The sequence below is a fragment of the Sciurus vulgaris genome (assembly GCF_902686455.1).
Source record: "Sciurus vulgaris genome assembly, chromosome: 14".
NCBI lineage: Eukaryota > Metazoa > Chordata > Mammalia > Rodentia > Sciuridae > Sciurus > Sciurus vulgaris.
The window spans coordinates 10218639-10233965 of record NC_136475.1 but is presented as its reverse complement, the minus strand read 5'-3'; the positions used below and the strand labels follow the sequence as shown (position 1 = coordinate 10233965).

At 49.3% G+C, this 15327-nt stretch overlaps 1 protein-coding gene across 14 annotated transcripts in view; it reads right to left on the bottom strand.

Moving 5' to 3' along the window:
- Window positions 1–3871: 3871 nt before the first annotated feature.
- Window positions 3872–15327, bottom strand: part of INPP4A (inositol polyphosphate-4-phosphatase type I A) — a 132155-nt gene continuing 120699 nt past the window's right edge. For 9 of the 14 annotated variants that reach the window (XM_079111320.1, XM_079111314.1, XM_079111324.1 and 6 more), the window contains 2 exons: window positions 13216–13370; window positions 6333–8962 (listed from right to left, as the gene is read on the bottom strand). In XM_079111320.1, coding sequence (XP_078967446.1) covers window positions 8782–8962; window positions 13216–13370 — 336 coding nt within the window. In that variant the 3' untranslated portion in view covers window positions 6333–8781. Of the gene's footprint in view, window positions 4138–6332; window positions 8963–13215; window positions 13371–15327 lie in introns of those variants that run through there. The other 5 variants (XM_079111325.1, XM_079111316.1, XM_079111326.1 and 2 more) reach the window with 1 other exon arrangement.

The following is a 15327-nucleotide window of genomic DNA, read 5'->3' as shown; positions in this document are numbered from 1 at the left end:
ATTTCCCTGCTCTACGTCTCTGCAGTACTGGGAGCTGAGCCCAGAGACACTTCACCTCTGGAGCCATGTCACCACCCTTATTTATTTTTACTTGGAAATAGGGCCTTGCTAAGTTGCTGAGGCTGGCCTTGAACTTGGAATCCTCCTGCCTCAGCCTCCTCAGTGTGCACCACTGTACCCAGATATATCTGTTTTTATGCCAGCCAGCTTCACACCGTTTTGATTATTGTAGTTTTGTAATAAGTTTTGAAATTAAGGGAATTCTTCAGCTTTGTCCTTTTTCAAGATTGTCTATTTGGGAGCCTCTGCAGCGTCCCTGTGGACTTTAGAATGGACTTTTCCATTTCTGCAGAAAGAAACGCTGCTGAGCACACCCCATCGAAAGATAAGGAGTGCACCGCATCTGCACACAGCAAGGCTGGGCCCTCGGGGGCACTTCCTGCTAGCTCAACCCGTAGCAGCTTACAAGAAAGACATTTAGGAAAAAAGAAAGAAAATGTGGCACGAAAACAGGGAGTCCACCTTCCCCCAGATGGAGTGTTCTGTGAGGGCATGGCTGGAGGAGGTGCTGGCCTGAAAGGTCCACCCCAGAAGCACACAGTACATCCAGACATGTGGCCAGGCCGGCCAAGAGGGAGGAGCCACTCTGACCTTAGTAGACTCAAATATAGTACATGCCTTGTGTCAAAAGAATTCCTGGTGGATTGGGCTCGGTATTCAAGTGAATACCACAAAATACTGGAAATAAGAACAGGTGAATATTGAAAAACACCATCTCGGGGCAGGAAAGCACAAATAGTGTCCAGGCACACACAGACTGGGCCAGGTAAGTGCCAGTGAGACCCGAGTCCAGCCCCACAGTGTGCACAGGCCAGTCCCCACTTCAGAGGCAAGGATGTGGCCGCCCACTGTGTCACCTGCAGTGGTGAGGTGGAGACGTGTTCAGAACAAGCATCAGGCAGGACAGGCGCACGACTACAAAACAACTTCTGCACCCACCCTCATCGCCTGACGCACCAGCTGACAGGCGAGCCCACGTGCTGCACGTTAAAAGCTCTCGATGTGAAAGAGACCACGAACATCAGAGAAAGCAGGTGATGCTCTCACTAGTCGAAGAGATGGAAACTGAACGATGCTATTTCCAGCTTGAATGAGAACAAAGGGAGAAGAGAGTAGCTCGTGTTTCTGGGAGAACTTTGGTGACATTAACAATTCAAAGTTATAAATTCTTGAGTGTACACTTCCGTTGCCGGGAACTTCTCCGAGAGATCCCTGGGCCTGTGTTCCTAGAAGATAGTGCAGCAGTGCATGCTGCAATCCTAGTGACAGACAAAGTAACCATGAAGCACAGCATTTCAACAAGTCACACGCCATGATCTGTGTCTGCAGGCGGGGAAGGTGACAGCCAACATTCATGAACACTTACCACCTAGGCGTCTCACGACCAGAGCTGTCATGTGGAAACGCAGGCTCAGAGAGGTCAAGAAACTTGCTCTGAGTCACCAGCCAGTGATGGAAAGAACCTGAATTGGAACCTGGGGCTGTCTGTGGCCAACATCCATGCTTTTAACCCCACACCCTGGTGCCCCTCTGATTCAAATTAAGTGAAAACGAGATGAAAGAACGAGCCTTGTGTGGCACTTGACACAACGAGCCTTCGCAACACAGGAGAAGGAATCAGGCAGGGCCGGGTTGAGTGTCCGTGTCAGGGTTTATTGTTCGTCACTCTGAAGACTAGCACATTTACAGCATCCATGGCCTGAATGAGCCAAGAATATATAAAACAGTAACTGTATGTTCATATCTTAATACTGCCCAAGACAAATAAATAAAAGTATTTTATGCACTAAGCCTGGCAATACAACCGTGTGGGGAACTGTATCATACAACGTTTTTACACCTTCAAAGGAAACTAAAGGCAACTGGGCTGCAGGAGCTCCGGCAGAAACCCTGTGACGTTCGCAGCGGTCCCCACACTCAGGAGGACGCCGGGCGGATCGTCCTGTGGGGGCAACTCGGGCGCCGCCTCCAGCTGGTGTCTGGCTGTGGGCGCAGGGGCAGGGCCACGCCCCTGGGCGCCAGCACGGTACCTGGGAGGGAACCTGCTGCCGAATCTTCTTAGAGTTTTATGACGACCCATAACATAAAGCAGAACGTGGGGAAATGATTCACATAAAGGTGCCACATGCAAAACTGCTGATGGAGGGGTCAACATGAGCCATAGTCCCTTCACAGAGGCAGATCTTAATGCTCTTCGGACGAAGAAAGGGCAGAAAACAATATGGGCGACATTTAATTTTATAAAACAAAATCTTTCAAAAGGTAGTAATGTTAAAAAAAGAAAAAAATGGAACTAAAAACTTACAAATTAAATGAAATGGTGGAGCGGGTGCCTTTGAATAGGGATTGACACTTCGAGAAAAGCTGAGGCCAGCAGCACAGACACCTGTGTGGGGGTGAACAAGTCTCTCTGCCACCGCCCTCCAGAGAGCCTAGCATGGAGGGAGGGGCAGCAGCCGTAGCACCTCCTTGTGTCCTCCACACGCCAGCTCACTTCTCCCTCCCAGCCACTTGGAGACAGCCAGCTCTGTTAGCACCTGACTTCTGGGTAGGAAAGGCCCAGAGGGTCACCCAGTTCCACCCCTACCTGATGCCCACGCCTCTGTGTCCCCGCCAAGGACTGGTCCTGCCCGTGCCTCAGCGCCCCACTCCCAAGTCTACTGTACATTTCCCAAGGATCCAAAAGAATACTATCTAGACTTCTAGACTTCAGACAGTTCCAAGGGGTTCACAAATCATGAGGATCAGCATCATTAATATGTGCCATGTATATTTCTGAACATAATTATGAGAAACGGAACTGATAAAACCCATAAACTCCTAAGGAAAAGCAATGCCAGGTGCAGATAAAAATCATCATCTTATAAAAGATGACAAGACATAATTTTCTATGAATCCTAAGTTTCCATAAATCCCTTTCAAAATCTCATCTGAGGAGACTTTCAGCTGCTTCTCAACAGTCATCTTACATAACAGAAGGAGAAGAGGAAAGTAACCGTCACTGCAAACCTAGACATAAGACGCTGTCGGCTGCTCAGGACGTACTGGCCTGTGGAGGCTCTGCAGGGTGTCCCACAGAACACTAGTCTGACGACGTTCAGATGTCCACTACTCTAGTCGTGAGTTCCCCACTGGAGTGCTGTCCCTCAGACACCAGACACACGCCCCGTCTAAGGTCCTCAATCAGGTAACGACACCTAGGGAAGGAAGGAAGCTGTGTGCTGTGGGCGTGGAGGGCCCTTATGCGGAGCCTACGACAGGGACCTAGCTCACTGCTGGCTGCGGGTCTCGAGTGACACCTGTTCTGGAGCTCATGTGGGACAGAGAAGAGTGGCCCGGGCGTTGGGCTCCCTGGCAGGTGCCCTGAAGAGTCACCTTGGGCTGACTGACGGGTCTCTTTTGACTCTGGGTTTCCCAGGTGGCGGTGGCATAGGGTGACTCACTGGAGCCGTTGTTCTCACTACATGAGAGCAACTAGCGTCTCTTCCCCAAAATGTGAGTTAACATTTGTTTTTCTGTGTTGGGGTCCGATTGTTTTACTGGTTTACATTCAGATTTTTAAAAAGTAGATTCTAAGTCAATGCTCACTTTTAAGTTACTCAGTAGAAAAATAAGTTAGGTGAGCCGTGCCTAAGTGGGCATCTGAAAAAGTCTCTGCATCCCAGACAAACCTAGCTGGATTCTTACAGGTAACTATGGACGCCTGCCAAGTGGTTGCAGCTGGAGGCTGGTAACTGGCTGCTGCTTACTATCCCCACTATTGAGCCAACATTACCTCCTATGGATTCCAACGGAAAAAACATGCTCCATAGACTGGTTAGTGAAATATTTTTAAAAACACAAAAATAAAAACCAATCCTTCAGGTCTTCTTGAAGAATTCGTGTATGACACTAGAGGGTACCCACATTTATTCTGTGACAGCTAGTTAGAGGACACCGTGGGTTCACGTCTCAACTTTGCCGTAAGTCCCTTCGGGAGGCCTGTAATGCTTGGGGAAAGCCTTCAGCTGCAGGGAATTAAATGCATATTTGCGACTTCCAACATTCTTCATTGTATTTTCTCTTCGACAACCCTCACTGGGGAAAAAAACAAGCACAAGAAATGACAGCAGTAAAAAAGGAAAAAAGAAAAGACTTAAACTAAGATGAAATGAATTATTTTCATAGCATTAAAAAAAAGTTAATTTAAATGGGTGCCGGACTCTCTACAACAAATACGCACGGAAGATGGCGGATTTCCGAACACGGCAATCAAGCAGCACAGGGGTGGACACAGGCTGGGGCTGGAGTGCCGCATTTCCCAGCAGGGCTGCACTCAGGTGGAAGCCACCGTTTTTAAGCCGATGGGCTCCTGTACCCCAAGTCTGGTTATCTGGGGCTCTTCATGACTCGTGGTTCAGAGGCTCTGTCAGGCAGTAATTAAACAGGACAAGACCTACTCCTGCTCTTACCAAAGTCTTTAAAGAGCTGCGTTTTTGTATTTAACCAGAGCTGTAATCATATCGAACTCTATGTGCTGAGTTTCCTTGCAGAATCCGCTGTATGCAGCAGAGCCCCTGGCTGAGAAGGCTGTTCTGACACCCACCTCCACCAAGGGGCCAGAAAGCAACCCCACTGGCCATGCGCTGCCTGCAGAGTAGGTCTGTGTGGCTATCGGGGCTGGAGCTGGAGAGGAGTGACCCCACTGAGGTCGCCTGGTGGTACCACCACCTTCTCTGGGTGGATTGCCCTCACTATGGGCACCTCGGGGCCCTTCCCTGGAGAACTCACTACCAGCATCATCCTCGGCTGCTCTGGATGGCAGGTGGTCATGGCAGCCTAGTGGCAAAACAGATGGTGCCAGGAGGATGCGCAGGCAAGTGGGGCCTCAGGGAAGTTCTCTGGAAGGTCCTGGTGCAGACATAAGATTAACAGGCAGAAGCGACTCTGGCTGTAAACGACTTCCCACAGCAGTGTGACTTGGTACTGCTACATTGTTCTAACACTAGCAATAAAATCGACTAGTTATCAAGTTCAGTATAAAATCCCCCTTATGAGATGTAAAATTTGCCATTACCAAGAAACAGTGATTGAAAAAAATACTTCAAATTGTATGAAGACCATTATGTCATGCATTTAAAAAAATACCAGTGGCAATTGCTCAAGCCTTTTAAGTGAAAATGGCAGTCTCATCAAGGACATGTAAAAGAGTTTTGGTAAGATAGTAATTTTTATTCAAAAGATAAGCTTGGGCATTTTTTTTTTTTTTAAAAAGTATCCACCTGGTGGCTTATAACTAACACAGTGACTCGGACACACTGTTTGTCCCAGAGCCTCAAGCCCTCAGCTGGATGTGTGTCATCTAAGCCGAACACCTGGGCTACGTGAGCAGGGACCCCAGAGTAAATGACGATCATGTTTGTATAATATTCACAGAAAAATAAAACTCTATTTAAAGCAGAAGCTGTAGGCTCCTATACAGTTAATACCCTTTAACTTTTGGAAGCTATTACATCAATGGACTATTTCAGATATGGCTTCTCCATTTATATAGAAACATAGAAACATCAAAACTTCCTTTCACTAGTAAATGCCACACTCCCTTGAGAGCAGGAAGAACTTTGTGAACTCTGATACTCTTGTATTTACATGAGAAAGGAGCTGACCCCTGGTTTAGCTGGCTGACTCTATTATACATGAACTTATAATTGAGATCAAACTTTCATTTCAAATTAGTCATATTTCAAATTATTTCTCCAAAGTATTTGCATTTATAAGATCTGGCTGCTGTGGCTGATCTGGCTACTGTGACGTACTGGCGCTGTCATCGTGTGATCTGCTAGTTTCCATGAGCTGGCACTAAAGCTGGGGTCCAGGCTGCAGAAGTCTTAGGAGTCCATGCGCATGTTCAGATGGTCTTGGATGGATTTTAACAAGAGGGATTAATTTTATTTTGAAGGTACATGATTTTATTTTTAATCGTACCATTACGTTGTTAATTTTCAAGGACGTCCATGTTTGAAACAAAAATTTGGATGGAAACCTATAAGACGATGAGTTTTAGGGAGACCTCTGGTTTCCCTTTCCAGTAGAGATCTCTACCTCAGAACTCATCTGGAGCCGTTGGAGCCTGAGACTGAGAGCTGCCCTGTGAAGGGAGAATGTGCCCTTCTTTAGAGCTCTGCTTGGCTGAGCCACCAGAGTAAACAGTGACAATCACACTAATGGGAAGAACTGGCACCATCCAGGGGGAACCACTTCCCAGGGTGACTTCAGAGGGCTGACTTAATGCCCTGGTTGGCTGGCTCTGGACAGCTGGCATCTACCATGCCCAGGCACTGACGTTACTTCAGAAGCAATCCAACACAATCACCAATGGCAGGGCCTCCTCTTCCCTGAACCATCCCCCGCCCCTGCTTCATCTGCCTGAGTCTCACTAAAGCAGACAAGATTTTGAAGTGTATTTGCCTATTTCATGAGCAGAAAGCCTTAGTGATGTTAAAATTTAGCATAAAAGGAGAGCGTCCCGAGTTTCTTCCCTCAGATATTGGAAAGAAAACAATCCCCTCCTGCCTACGCTGGTCTCAGGTGGCCCTCCCAATACCAGTCTTCCATGACTGGAGGCTCCCAGAGGAGAGAAAACACCTGCTCCTCTCCTCCTCCCATCCCTTCTCTCTCTCAACCCAACAGCCAAGCCTGTGCTGCACAGGAAGGTGTTGCTGGCACCATGGCTGGTGAGGAGCAGGCCTTGCTGTCCTGCAGGCCCCCTCAGAGGGGTTCCTCTGGCCGCCATGGTTTCCCTTTGCTGTGAAGTGGGGTCCTGAGAGGAGCCCCTGCAAAGTGCCACAGAGCACTCTGGGGCTCTAGAGAGAGGGTGGTGTGTGTGGTCAGAGGGCCTCCCTCCTCGCTGCCCAGCCACTAGCTCCACCCTGCAGGTGGGCGTGCGCATGGAGTGCACTGCCTGGATGGGAACAGGATGCTGTGGGTTCCATTTTCCCTCCTTCAAATGAAGCAAATAACATGGTCTTAGACAGCTGATAGCTTAAGGCAAAAGAGGGCAAGCGTCAAACACCTTTCAAGAACCACAGACTGGACGGGACACTGGTGACTAGTGTCACGCACTACAGCTCAGTGCCGCCCATCAGCTGGCAGTCAGTGAGCCTCATCTGGAGGATGCCAGGGCACAGCCACCACACTTACTCCAGAGGAGACAAGGGGACTCGCCCACTGGGTGACCCAGAGGTGCACCTTCCCTGGGAATCCTGCAGTGCCGGGGAGTCTAGAAAGAAGGGCATTCTTGGGCTGTGATAAAGATGGTCTTACACTGTAAAATCTGGAGTTTCAGCCTGGCATTTGTATTGCTTCCCTGTTTCCTAGCATGTAACTCTGGGCTGAGGCCAAATCAGAGAAACCCCAGAGGAAGGTCTGGAAGTCTTGGAGAGAGGAGGGAGGAGAGAGGCCAGCTTTTGTGGTGAACTGGGTTTGTGTACACCAAGATATCAAGGTTCTGGAAAAGCCAACTTCTGTAATTCACCCCAGTTTTTCCAGAGTGGTAAAAAGAAACCCACTCGTAAAACAGCATGTGGGGAAGTGGCTGGAGAGCAAAACCAGAAGCACAACATGATATGACTGAACAAGAGAGAGGCCACCGTTTCTTACACAGGGCATGTAGAATTTCCCCAGATTTATTACAGTGTTACCTTTACAAGTGTACAGTTAGTCTTCTGCCCTACGTTTTGGACGCCCTGTGTTAGGGGCACTGCCATGTTAAAATGAAGCAGAAACCAAAGTGACCTTTCTCTCTCATAGTTCCATCTGCCAGAAACGCCCCAAAGCGAAACTTTTGTTTTTTGGTAATTTTCCTTTGATTATTTTTTGTTCATTGTTAACTATATTTGATTGATAAGAGAAAAAAGCTGTCTGAACTTTGATCTGGAATTCAAGATATCATTTTAGAAATGAAAAATGGTATTTCAAGAAAAATAAATGTATGCGACTCTAATGGCCTTTTGTTATTCTGTGCATGAATTCCTGGAGTCAGTTTTAGTGAACTGAAAGAGTTAGGATAAACCTGAAGTCTCATGCAATATGCTATCTTCCTGTGCCTGACTTGGTACAAGGTGTTACTGTGGTCACAGCTATGTTACCCCAATCACAACACAAGCACGATGTTAGGATTCTGCAAACTGTTTGCTACTATAATCCAGGGACTACGCTTTGAAATGAAAGCAGAAAGTACATGTCCTATTAAATAGGTTAACTAGCTGAGCCAGTTATAAAGCATCTATATATTTCTTTTCATTTTCTTCAAAAGGAACGGAAAGGTTCGCAGTACACTTAAAGAATAGTATCAAATATACAAATATTTCCAGACAGAACTCCTTTCTCTTGGAAATAGGGCACACTGAGATGTACAGGTAATAAATAGTTTTACATCGGAAGTTAGAGATTTGGTACAAGTAATTGCAAGCCAGCCAGATCAACGCAGAACATTAGGGTACCGTTGAGAACATGTCACAAGCACTGAAGACGCTACGTGAGTAAATGAACGAGTCCTCTTGGCGAAATAATTTGGCAGGTATTTACAGTTCAGAAGGACAAAACGTCAAACTGTAAGGCATGAGATATCTCTTGGCAGACCACGCTCTGACACCTTCCTTCTGTCCATTTAGGTACTCGGTGGCTGGACATATTCGGGCACTTTTGTTTTCCTTGTGACTTATTAATTTTTCAAAATGATATTCATTTGCAACGCAATTTGGTCACCAGGTATGCTATGCTCAGAAAGAGCCACACAATCAGTAAATTGGGGCTCAGAGCTAATAAAGGAATGGAACAGAGGAGGCTGGGGTCTAGCCTTAAGTCTCGGATGGGCACCAGGCCGCTCAAGTTCTTCTGGGTGACTACCTCCCGTGTTCCAATGCTGTGAAAAGGAGAAAGTTTGGGAGAAAGGAAAAGAAAAAAGGAAAGGAAGAAAAGAAAGAAAAAGGAGACACATGCGATGGATTTTATCCAAAAGTATGGAAAAAAAGAGGAGAACCAAAATATAAAAAACAAAAGAAAACAATTGAATGAAGCCACAACAGAAAGAAAACATGGTGTCAGAGAAGGAAGGGTATGAAAGGAGGGCCAACAAAACCAGCAGTCACAGGAAAGAAAGGAGAGAAAGAGAAGTGAAAATAAGGAAAATGCTGCAGTCTACTGAAATAAACACACGTGTGCTGGAACAATGGTTTTCCATGTTCGCCCTCTCGGCTGGCCAAGCACAGCTCCATGCCGCCCACCATGCCCCACATGCTGCAGACGGGCATTTCTGAGACGCAAGCTGAACATGAAGAACCATGAGGGTTGACCTTCTCACAGATGCCTGAGCAGCAGCTGGCACGACAGCTGGCCAGAACTGCCTCTTGATTAACCGCCAAACAAAAACCATTTACCCAAAGTACCAAAGGCAGAGTCCTCCCCAGACCCACCCTGGTCTCAGGCGAGGCAGTGGCAGGGCCTGAGCCGTGTTGCCTCCAGTTTGCACACCACTGTTTCATAAGCTGACTCCTGAGAAGGACGTTCAACCACCTTTTGTGCTGAAGAAGAAGGAGCAGCTCGGGGGTTGAGCACTGGTGGGGTGCCGGTGTTGGTTCAATACCCAGCATCAGAGAAAAGAAAAAGGTGCACCGAGGTGAGATGGCACCTAGGACCACGCCACTCCAGAGCCATGCCCACGCCCACCAAGTAGCAACAGTACAGAGTCAGAGGCCCCAGGGCACAGCAGACAGCTGCAGAGGCCCGTTTGTAGATGAGGAGGCACAAGGTCGAGGGTTCCTCCCTCGGCTGCGTCCTCTCAGGCTTTCTGAGAAGGCCCTGCTGGAATGTGCTCTCCTGGCAGGCGCTGCTGCTGCCTGCTGGCCTCATGTCCTGCCAGTACAGACTGCTGGGTCACTGTGGCTACTCAGGAAGGCCTGCTATTGTGAGGATTTGGGCCCTGACGGGGACACAGGAACACCCTGGTGTGTGCTGGACAGCTCCCAAGCCTCCAAGAGCCTAGTGTGTGGATCTCCTCCCAGCTCCATGGTCAGCGGTGCCATGCCAGAGGCTTGATGGCCCCGGTATAGGCATGTATGCCACAAAAAGTGGGAACCACTGCAGATCAGGGCTGTTCCAGAGAGAGCGTGTGGCTGGACAGCTACAGCACAGCGCTGCCGCTGCCGAGTCTCCAGAGTCAGCGGGGTCAGCTTGGCCCTGCCCCCCCGCCCGCACGCCACACTTCCCCTAGTGAGATGGGGCGAGGGAGCAGGAGCGCCAGAGTGTGTCCCTCCACTCAAGGGCACGGAGGTCAGCGCTGCCTTCTCAGGGCTCCCGGGTGACCTGTGGGTGCTGGCCATCAAGGAACCAGAGGACTGCCTGCAATCAGCTAACAGGTACGTGTGTCCTCTCCACAGGGGACAATCCAGAAAACAGGCGCAGCAATGTCACCTCAGAACAAATGCTGGGACACTCACTGCCTGTGTGCCTGAGACACTGCGGGGTCAGCACGCTGTTTGATTTTTAGGACTTCTTAAACAATCACTATAGTAAGACGTGCTCACTGTAGAGACTGTAGAAAATTCAGAAAAAAATGAGATTTAAAAGGACATCTGTAACTGGAGGCAGAGGGAGGTCAAAGGAGTGGCACCCACCCCTACGAGGAGGGTCCTTTCCTGCTCGTCTCGGGTCCCCTCGAGAGAAGGGAAGGCACCCTGACTACGGTCTCTGAGGTGCTGGGAACGGGGGCAGCGGTGACAGCCCCTGCTGAGTGGTGCGTGAGCCCGACCCTGGCAGGACTCTGACTGGTCGGGAGCCACTTGCCAACAGGTGTTAAAACTACTAAGAATCCTTACAAAGGTCTGTGTTCTTTAACCTAAAAAATCAATTGGGCAAACACAGGCAGGAAAATACATAAGGATATTCACTGTACCCTTGATTTATAATGCTGTCAAATCATAAGCAGCCTAGTCAATAAAAAATTAGATATATCATGATGTGTTCAAAGGGATAAGATCTATATTTATTAACCTGAAAAGAATGCTCACGACAGTTAAATGAAAAAAAGGAGGCTATAGTCAGGGGCAGTGGCCAGGCCTGTAACCCCAGTGACTCGGGAGGCCGAAGTAGGAGGATTGTGTGTGCAAGATCAGCCTCAGCAACTTAGCAAGACCCTGTCTCAAAATAAAAGATGAAAAAAAGGCTGGGGATGTGGCTCAGTGGTTAAGTACCCCTGGGTTCAATCCCTGGTACCAAAAAAAAAAAAAAACAAAAATGTGCATTTTATGCATTTTAACTGCATTTGTTTTGTGCATGTGTTTGGCTGCGTGTTATTCAGGGATGATTAACCAAGGTGTGGACTAAGCAACTCACACCTGCAAGTATGTATCCCTCCATCCTGAAAGAATATGTCTCAAATGTCAACATGGCTACTTGTTCACAGTAGATATGGAGGGTTCTGCAGGACGTGTGTATGTGTTTGTGTTTTCTAATTTTCCTACCAGGACTATCAATTACTTATGTGATTAAAAGTTATAAAAACTATGTTGTGTGCTGTGACAGTGGTAATAGCTATCCTGGTCCGGGGACGTAGCTCAGTGGTTCAACATATGCTTATTAGTGTGCTTGAAGTCCTGGGTTCAATCCCCAGCACAAAACCCAAAACAAAATAGCTGTCCTACACATAAACCCCAAGTGGGCTAGAGGCAAGTATGTCGGGATGGCCGCTCCCAGATGTAGGTTTGGCAGGCCCTGAAGTTACACTGGGTCTCTCTCTTGGTCACTTTTTCCCTGATCTCCTGAGACCCTGATGCTCACATGTGGTCCGATTGGACTGTGGTTTTTGCTGAAAATATCTGACAACTCAAAACTAGAGAGCAACAGACCTAACTTGGGCTGTGATACATACTGACTAGCCCTAACCTGGTCCTGGCCTCCACAGCACAGGACCCTGTCTGGCTCTCCCTTCTTCTTTACTGGCCGAGGACTCCAGCTCCAGCAGCCCCTCCTGTACTACACAGCTACTGGAATGCAGGCATGGCTACCATGCTGCAGCACCAGGGTCACACTGGACACAGAGCCTGAAGGATCCTGGGGCTCCTGAACACAGCCCGTGATTTAAAAAAATTTTTAAAAATTCAAAAAATTTTTTTTCTTTTAAATGGTGCCCCCAAGCAGGGGTCTCATGAGTCTCCATTGCTTCTCTGTTGAGGGGCAAAGGGATGGAGAGACGGACTGACCTTAACAGAGAGGCTTAGATGAACTTGGAGAGACAAAATGATGCCATTTTTACAAAACGCTATCAAGAGGCAAAAGCTCGTGCACCATTTGTGTGCGCTGTTGTGAGAAGGTCAAGCGGCAGAGACATACAGAAAGGATAAGAGAATTGAACGCTTCAAAGAATTTGGTGAGAGGACAGATGATACAGAACACTCAGTAGAAGTGACCACTGGGAAGGAGACTTTAACAGCATTGGTGACGACATCGAAGGAGACAGGAAAGCCAGGTTTCTTATCCTTTCTTTTGGTATGTGAGGTAGGGCTGCCCAGCAGTGCTTGAAACAAGGCATCCATCAACAGTGGACAGTTTGAGTTCTGGGTTTCATTCTGCAAACACGCCTGCGGCCTCAGAATCAGGACATCATGGGGGAGGTGGCCAGGACACACTGACAGCTGTCACCATAAAACACTCACTGGACACTTTGCTCATAAAAGCAAACTGTGCCCACTGCTCGAGAGGAAGCAGAGCAAACCAGTGCAACCTGCAGACGTGTCTCTTCACTCAAGTTTGGAAACATAATGTACACGTGGAGGCACTGAAGATGACCCACCAGGAGGCCAGAGCCACGCACAGGGTCCCCTACGGAAACAGCAGAGGCCTGCTGAGAAAGCGCAGGCCTGCAGTCCCACCCACAGCCAGGCAGGGGGCCTGCGAATGCCACAGGGGTCACTCCTCTTTAGCGCCCCCCCTCTGCGATCAGTGCAGTCCTGCTCAGCAGGACTGCGGGGGCCCCCGCCTCGCCCACCAGAACCTCCTGAATTTGACAGGGCCAATCGCTGGACCGTGGTCAGACTCGAGTGTGCGGCGGGTGCGGCCCAGCCAGGCACCGGCTCATCTGCAGTTTACACGGGCGGGCGGGCGGCTGGCAGCGGCACTCACCTGCGCATGCACTCCAGGGCCTGCGTGAAGACCTGCGGGGCCATGCCGTGCTCGTGCTGCAGGATCAGGCACTGCTCCAGCGTCACCGACATGGCCGTGCGGTCCTTGGCGCTCTTGCAGCTGGTGAACCGGACCCCGTTAAGGCGGCGGCAGATCTGCCAACAGGAAGCAGGCTGTGCTGAGGAGGGGAGACTCAAGGGCAGCACACCTGCACCCAAGGGATGTCCCCACAAGCCTGGAGGGACATGCGTGGCTCCATGCCCAGTCCCAGCCTGGGGCTTCCCTCGCCAACTCCATGTCCCACCGATCTGGCAAGAGAAACCGAGCCGCCTGCAAACGTGAGCCCCTTGGAGGCCCTGCTGCCCCAGGGCTCGGCCCTCATCGTGTCGGCCTGTCCCTCGGTGGCTGCCCCCTCCCTGGGGACACTCCTCCTGAGCCAGCCTTCCTCCTCTTGTCGCACCACTGCTCTTCCCTGACCCTCCCCAGCTGTCCCCTTCCTGGGACCTTCTTGGCACATCTAGTCCATTACTGCCGGCCCCCCAAGTACAGAAAGCATTGAAGATAACCCCCTCAGGGGAGGCTAGAGCCATTCACAGGGTCCCCTTGTTCCTGGCCAGGTCTCCGGGTCTCTGGTCTCCACTCTCCTTCACCCACACAGACAGGAACAGCCCAGAAGAGCCTCCAACCCGCAGGCCCTTCCACCCTCCTCCACTCCCACCTCCCTCAGGGTGCTGGGCACAGTGTCAGACACCAAGAGACCCCTCCTAGACTGCTCGGCTCATGCGGGGGTGGAGCAGGGCGGCCCCAGACTGGGACTGGCCACTGTTCGTCTCTTCTCCCAGCGGGAAGCACACGTAGGGTGCCTCCTCTGCACAACTAGACAGAGCCTAAGTCCACCTCCCATGTCCAGCCAGCCTTAAAAGATAAAAGAGGCTTTTTTCCAAGTTTGTGGCAGACTCACTTGGCGGCACAACCAGACTTGAGCTAATGAGATAATTTATACTTTTTATATAAATATTCATACTTTTTGATTCTACATGGCTGCCCCAGACTCCCCCAAGAATGGTAAGTCACAGTGGGCCCTCAGTCTCCACAGGTTCTGCATCTACGGAGTCAATCAACTGCAGATCAAAAATCCAAAGGACAAACTCTGTGCTGGACATGAAGACTTCCCCTTGTCGTTATCCCCTGCACAGTGCAGCATCAGGACCATGCGCACAGCGTTCACGCTGTACTGGATGTTGTTTAAGTCACCTAGAGATGATTCAAAAGACGGGAGGATGTGGGCAGGTTCCGTGCAAATCCTAAGCCCTTTTGTCAGGGACTCAGTGGCACCCTGGACTTTGGGATCTGTAAGGGGTCCTGGACCTGATCCCACACAGTGGATGGGATGACTGTATATTACATATGTGTACATAACTGTACCATTTTACTGCTCTAAAACCTGCAAAATCTGTGCATTTCAAAATATTTGGTCACAAGAGCTTTAGATAAGGGCCTGTGACCCTGTACCAGATACTGTCCTGTGGAGTAGGTCTGGCATAGTGAAAAATCACCCAAGTTATATAACAGTGGGCTTCCAGTTACCTGTCGTACTCCAGAAAAATATTAGAATTTTCACAGACGGTCCTAAAAACGATGCCACCCCTGCCTCTCAGGCTGGCAAAGCCACTCAACATAAAAACGGTGAAGCCCTAAGAAACATGTCTTGAGAAAGACAAACAGACAAAGCCCTGACTCAGGTGAGACAATCAGGAAAACAGGCTTCTTTTGAGTTTAAAAAAAAGTGGTCCAAAGTTAGCTGGGGTAAAATACAAGTTTTGAAATCATAACTGATGAAATAAGGATGAACATGAACTTGGCGGGCTTACTACATTCTATAGGTTGTTGACTTCATGATCGAAATGTGAGGCAGAGGCTGGAACTCTAAATAGACTCCCAAATAATTTAAATGGCCCATGGAGAGACAGTGCATCCAGGTTAGTGTGCACGCCCACAAAGCACCTGGGTGCCAGGCTCCCCGCCCAGAGGGCCACAGCCAGCCCTGGGCTCTGGCCTAGTCTCCCCATCGGTGAGCTAAGGGTCACCCTGACTGAAGGTGTTCCAGCTCTT